The 6744-nt window shown below is 44.2% G+C and overlaps 1 protein-coding gene across 1 annotated transcript in view; it reads right to left on the bottom strand.

Annotated features, from left to right (window-relative positions):
* The window catches only part of TEDDM1 (transmembrane epididymal protein 1), a 9659-nt gene that overhangs the window by 1738 nt on the left and 1177 nt on the right, over positions 1 to 6744 (bottom strand). Inside the window, exons 2-3 of the mRNA XM_010853132.1 lie at positions 1178 to 1199; positions 43 to 411 (exon numbers count right to left, since the gene is read on the bottom strand). Coding sequence (XP_010851434.1) covers positions 43 to 411; positions 1178 to 1199 — 391 coding nt within the window. The remainder of the gene's footprint in view (positions 1 to 42; positions 412 to 1177; positions 1200 to 6744) is intronic.

Raw genomic sequence — 6744 nt, 5'->3', positions numbered from 1 at the left:
CTTTTCCCAGGTCCCACTGCACGGCCCAGAGGAAATTCCAACCCACAGGCACCAGCTTTTGCCTTTCGTTGTTAGAGAATCCCCACTCCCTTGCCAGGCCCTCAGGTCCTGTTGGTGAGGGAGTTCGGCGGTGTGCGGGCTGCAGTAGCCCCGGGCTCCCCGGTGCCTGGGCCGGCCTCGGACGGGGCGGCGCAGACAGGGGGCTGCCGGAGGTAGGCCGGAAAGAGCCCCCTTGGCGGCCTCCTCGGCGGGTTTGGGGATGTGACCTGAAGTCTTCCATCTCCCGTTCGTGGTGCACGCGCTGTGTTTTGTCTCGTTGCGTAGAGAGGATCCCGGCGGGCGGAGACCCAGAGCCGGCCTCTGCCACACCTGAGGCAACTCTGCATCCTCTCTGGACCCAAGTTCCCTCATCTGCAAATCAAATAAAGCGGTTCAAGAGAGGACCTTTAGAGCCGCGCAACAGATTTGAAATCCTCTGTGCGAACTGTTTCCCAAGAAGGGCAGCTGACAGGGGATTGAGGTCTTGGCATCTCCCCCTTTGAAACCTTGGGTACGTCAAAAATTTAAGTTCTGTCTGGTGTTGCTTTTCATGTAGTTTATTGAACATCTTTGAAGTCTGGAAAATGAGAATCAGTACCCCTTCCTCTTCTCTCCTCAGAGCTTTATTAGGATAGTTGAGAAAATGCGTGTGTGAACAAAGTCTTGAAAGGGATGTTTGTCAACAGATATACAATTATATATATATATATATGTATACAACACACATAAATATAATGTCTTCATTGCTACCAGTGATAAGATTTAATCATACTGTTTTTATTGCCTGAATCCTCCTGATGGTGTCTAGCCTTTATCGCACCTTTGAAGAGCCCCAGTAATGAGATTTTCTGTTTGAAAACTAAGAAATCATGTTTCTTTGGAAGAGGAAGGGAAGAAGTTTGCTCTTCTGGTTATTTTTTGTACCACAAATATGGAAAAGAAATGTTGTTTGTGACCACACACATAACTTGGCTGCTTTGGTCCACATCCCTCCCCTGTGAGAGTGTGGCTAACACTGCGGTGCTTTAAGATGACAGACTCAAGATTCATCTCAAACAGAGGCTTTTGGTGTGTTTCAGACAGGTGACATTCTGGACCAGGTAAGTCGCCTTGCAAGTGTAAGGTATTCCGTCCTTACACTTGCACTTAAACTTGTGATCCTTCAAATGATGACGAAAGGCTGGGCTTCAGGTCAGGCAATGTAGGTTCAAATCTGGGCTTGACTTCTGAAGCCTCAGTTTCCTTGCCTACAAATTAGGCATAACAGCTACCTTGTATATTGTAAGGATTAATTGTGATGGCACACACAGCAATGCTAGAAAGCAATAATTTTAATTATTGTAGGCCAAGATAATCTGAAGGGATTCAATTATTTCTTTCCCTGCCGTAACCCATGAAGTACAACCTTCTAACTCTGATTAATGCGCCACCATCAGTTTTATGAGAGTGGGTTTAGATCTGATAACAAAGTGGGCTGTCTTCATTCCATTTATTTCTGTGAAGTCTTGAGTTTAAATGGTTGAGGAGGGGGTGTTGGGAGGGGAAAGGCCATGTTCTTGTTTTAAAAAACGTTAATTTTCAGTTGCCAGGCTGCCAGAAGTGAGCCAGAGCCTTCTATTGTACTGGTCACCGCCAGCACCAGAGGTAGGGATGGCACACGGAATAGAAAATAGAAAAGCTCAGTTCTTAAAGCTTCTAGTATGTGAGTCAGCCTGCTGCCCTGGCTGGTGTCTAAACCTTCCTTATTCATCTGTGTGTCCCCCAGGAGTGTCCAGGGGGGTCAATAACTGGTCAATAACTGATGTTTGTTGACTACACAGAACTGACAGCGGCACCATCAAGAGAACATGTGCTTTGAGCTGCTTTTCCAAGAGTGGAAATGGATTTGCTTTGATCCATTCATGTGACCGGGGGCATACTTTGTGAGGGTTAGCAAGGTAATACATGACCACTGAGTTTTTCAGGCAGAACAAGAGGCCTTGTCCTCCTTAGTCAGCCCCCTACTTACTTAACCAAACTGAATTAGGGCCCAAATGAGTTCAAGAACTATTCAAGGAAGCTTAAAAGAGTATGAAGGAAGAAAAAGCAGAAGAAAAGAGCTTCAACTAACTGGTTTGCCCCCAGAAACCCAGACTGGACTTTTAGAGAAGTTATAAGGAGAATGGCCTGTTTCATCCAGTTCGACTTTGCTGTGTCTGCTGCCCTTTGTTCTCTTTCTCCTTCTTCCCTAAATTGCCAGCCACCCCCAGTCTCCTCCTGCTCCCTAAAAAGCATTAGAGCATTTGAACCGTGGACTCTTCTGTCTCCTGGTACACTCAATATCAAAGCAGACAGGGAATTCTGTTTCATGGGCTTTGAAGTCAGGCTTTTTTCTTTTAGAGTAGCTATGTCCAAGGGGTGGGTGAAGTGGGAGAGAAACATCACAGGTCAAAATTTGGTTCCAAATCTGCGGAAATGGCTGGGGACTGAAAAAAAGGACTTCTTCAGTGTTCTGCTGCTTCAAATAAAGGCCTTGTTTGGGGTGGACTTTACCTATGAGTTCTTCTCTCAATTTCTTTCTCTTTTAAAGGACCCAGTCTCACTTTGCAGATTGTAAACCCTTAATCTAGTGACCTGAGCGTGCCTTCCTAGGGCCTGTGTAGTTGGTGGCCTTGCACTCAGAGACAAGATTTGGGGTAAGGCTCAAACATACTCAAATCTTTAAGCAGAACATGTAGTTTGGGAAATGGAGTTTTTCTAACATTTGGATGATTTCAGTAGGCAGTGAACAAAACCTTAACTCATGCTGAAGAGACTGCTGAGACTCAGGCTTGAGGAACACCCTGGAAACCCAACCCAGCATTATAAACTTTTTCTCTTTTTAATAAACCAACACCAGTTCTTTCCAAAAGAATAGACCATTGTAAAATCTAGAAGCAAAATAAAAATAAAAGGAAAAGAAACAGCCTTGGAAGCTGATGTCATTACTCTTAAAGCAAATTTGGGGGAGAAGCTGCAATCAACCGAGCTTTCAGACTTGAAGCTACATAAGTAAAGAAGGAAAGACCAGGTTTCACCTCAGTTCGGTATTATCAAATACTGAACCCAGAGGAACTGTTCTTTATATCCTTTCTGATTGTTATATACTCTTAATCTCAGGTTAGGAAATGATAAGTTCAAGTCTTAGCTATTTTTGTTTAGTCTGAATTGAGTTTTGTTGAAGGCCCCTTGAAACCATTCAAATGTAAAGAACGCTTAGTTTCCCAGCCTACACATTATGCTTGAAGGTTTAGGTCTTGAGCCTTACCCCAAATCTTACCTCTAAAAGGAAACTGCTTGGAGAATTGGGAGGAAGTAAGTTCATCTTACTAATGACATGGTAAAAGAAGTCCTACCGAGAAAACTACAGCCATGCCATCCTAGAATTAATCTTTACATCATTTTAGCTTAACGGTGAGAAAGCTGAGGCCTTGCTCATTTGCAGCCTCCTGCTCGAATCACCTTAGTGCAGTATTTCACAGCCTTACATGCTTCCAAAGGTACAGCTCCCTTGAGAGCCTTTTTCTGTTTCCCTTCCTTCAGCCTTCTCAGGCTGGGCTGATGCATTCCTGGGCACCACCTCTAATCTCTGAAATCCCTACTGTATCCACAGTGCAGGAACCAACCGGGTTACCTCTGAGTCCATTGTGACTTCCCGTGTGCCTCACATAGTAGACATTCAGTATATTCCAGGGTGGAGGGTGAGGTGGGGGAATTGCTGTATGACAGGTTCTTTTTAAAAGGAATCTTTGGAGATAATTTTGTGTGTTTAATAACCTGTTTCATGGTTTTGTGAATCTGGGATTTTCACAGATAAGTGTTGTTCCTGTTCTCAATGTATTGAGATTTGTATGGATTTATCTTTGTTCTCTAGATTAATTGGAACATTATTGAAGCTTATTTAAAAGTTTAGGAAATTAGCATTATGGTCAAAAACAACTTGGATCAGAGTATGTCCTTTAGTTGGTGTTCTTCTCGAAGATGTCCTCAGCTGGGTCCACAGCCTTTCCTCCCTCACCCCCATCCCATTAGTTGATTTGAGTCCGTTTATTTCACATTCGCATGCCAAATTTTAACAGGAAACAAACAGCCCTTGGGTATGTTTTCTGGATACTTGGTTCTGTATTTTTCCTGACCTCCTTTCCCCTCCCCCCACTTCGTTTGAACCGGTACTTGGGAGACTTGTTTACTGGGTTGGAGAGTGAGAGGCTTGGCTTGGGGTGATGCGGATGTAGTGCCCTCTGGTGGAATTTTGTGAGAATTGCAAATTTCTCCACATAACCTTAGAAGTGTTTGGGAAGTCTTAGCTGGCCTTCAAGGCTTTGTTACGTCTCAAATACTATATAGTAAATTAATAACATTCAAGTTTATTATCTACACTGGATATTTAAGAGATAATATGTTGGGGATATCAACTGATTACTTGGTTTGTTTATCATTATAAAATTTGACCTCAAGTGACTAGAAACGGGCCACCGGCAGCATCTGTGCTTTTTCATCATCTCCCATCAGTGTGTATGAGAGGTAAAGAGAAAAGGAGTTCCCCCACAAAAGGTAATTGAAAAGAGTCTAGGAACCAAGAGTTAAGCAGAAATAGCAAGGATCAGAAAACTTGGTCACAAACAATTCTTATTCTCAGCTCTCACTCGGATCTGAGCCCAGACATTTGAGGCCTAACTAGAGGTTGAGAGCCTGCCAGACTTTCACTCCCAGGGGAGACTTGGGGGTGGTCATGGACAGAAAGTGACAGACGTACTCTTTGGGGGTCTATAGAGTATTTGTATTATGCCTCTTGCTCCAGCTGGGCTTTCTGGCTGACTTTCTTCCTTTATTTCCTTTCAACAGTTTATCTGACTGTGAAGGGTCTTAGTTGCAGCATGCGGGATCTTCATTGCCTCATGCAGATCTTTCATTGCTGGCACCACAGGCTCTTTAGTTGCGGCATGCGGGCTCTCTAGTTGTGGCACACAGGCTGTGGAGCACACGGGCTTCAGCATGCAGGCTTAGTTGCTCCAAGGCATGTAGGATCTTAGTTCCTCAAATAGGGATCAAACCTGTGTCCCCTGCATTGCAAAGCATATTGTTTACCACTGGGCCACCAGGCAAGTCCCTCAACAATTTCATTTTGAGGGTCACTCCCTTTTCCATTGCCATGGGCAAAGTCCTCGTGGCCCAGAGGACACAGTCACTGGCTTCAGTCAGACACACCTGCACTTGAATTCCTGTTTTGCCTTGTACCAATTACAAGACTTGGGCAACTCAACCTGCTGAGTCTCAGCTTTCTAGAGGTTCCTTATAGAAACACATGGGAGGATTAAAAAAATAATAACAGAGTAAACATTTCAGAAACAGCTTAGTGGATTTCCTTATCCCAAGAATGAGGAAGAAAGTGGGCCCATTGCTAAGGAGGTGACTCAGGCTTTAGGATGGTTGGTGTGTTCCAGAGGTTCCCAGAACCTTGGGTCTGTCCAGCAACACATTTTGAAGGAACAGGAATGTGGAAATTCTGGAAGCAAATAAGCCTTTATTAAGCATCACCTATGGTACATATTTGGTGCATACATAGGAAGTTATGTAACTTGGCTATGACAAAGTCCTTACCTCTTAGGAGATTACACTCAAGGTGGTGAGGAAAAACCTACCCAGGGAAAATGATTGCAGAAACAGAGCAAAGCAAAGTGTCAGCCGTGTGAGCAAATTAACAAGGCAGGTGTAACGTAAGTGCTTAGGAGTTCCAGAACAAGGGAGTCAGTAGGAATTTTTGGAGAAGGCCTCCTTGGAGGTGCTCAGTGGGATTGGGATGAAGGTGGCTTTTTTGCTGGGTACCAAAGAACATGGCAAAGATGTGATTGTGGAATGGCTTTCTGTGAGATGCAAGACAGTGAAATTTGCCACAACCCAAGGGGGACAGGATCTAGTAAATTATATGCACCATGGTAGTGATGGTGACTGGAATACGAGTACTAAAGGAGGAAGTTGGAGACAGATTGAACATTTGAATTCTATAAAAATTTTAAGCCTGCAAATTTGAAATGTCACCATAGCAAAGCGTTAATAAAGTTTTACTTTATTAATTTGAATTTGAAATGAAGCCAGTCATTACAAAGTGTTGAGGTTGAGGGTGGGGGAGAGTAGAGTTGGCAAAAGTGTCATTTCAACCAATATAAATTATAAATTCTGTGTATCTTACTTCCACATGGTGGTGCCACTTTGCTAAGCATGTAGAAGTACCCACTTTCTTTGTCAGGATGAGACTTGAATGATTCTAGTTTTGAGCTGTGAGAAATCAATATTCCATCAGGTAAAAGGCAGGCAGTCACTTGTGCCTGGAGAAACATCTGGTGGTGAATAACAGACTCTCCTCTCACCCCTTCATAGCCCCCCCTTCTATTGCATTCTCTCCCCCTATGACTCTCCTTGCACTCTCCTTGCACACTTCCTCTTACTCCCATCCCCAACCCCATCAATCTTATCAGTTTCCCCTTCTCGTCTCCTCAATGATTAGATGTTCAGGGACAGGAGGTGCGCTGGCAGATGGAGACCAGTGGCTTTCCTTCATGGCCACTATGTCTTCACCAGGGACCAAAGGGTACAGTGCATGTCTGGGAGAACCCACAAGGGGGTAGATGGGGTTGACGGTGAGCCAGGCGTTCCAGGCCCTGTCTCAGGGTGAACTCTTTGAAAGCA

Source organism: Bison bison, unplaced genomic scaffold, assembly GCF_000754665.1.
Source record: "Bison bison bison isolate TAMUID 2011002044 unplaced genomic scaffold, Bison_UMD1.0 scf7180017864322, whole genome shotgun sequence".
Classification (NCBI taxonomy): Eukaryota; Metazoa; Chordata; class Mammalia; order Artiodactyla; family Bovidae; genus Bison; species Bison bison.
This window is presented reverse-complemented; position numbering and strand designations above follow the sequence as displayed.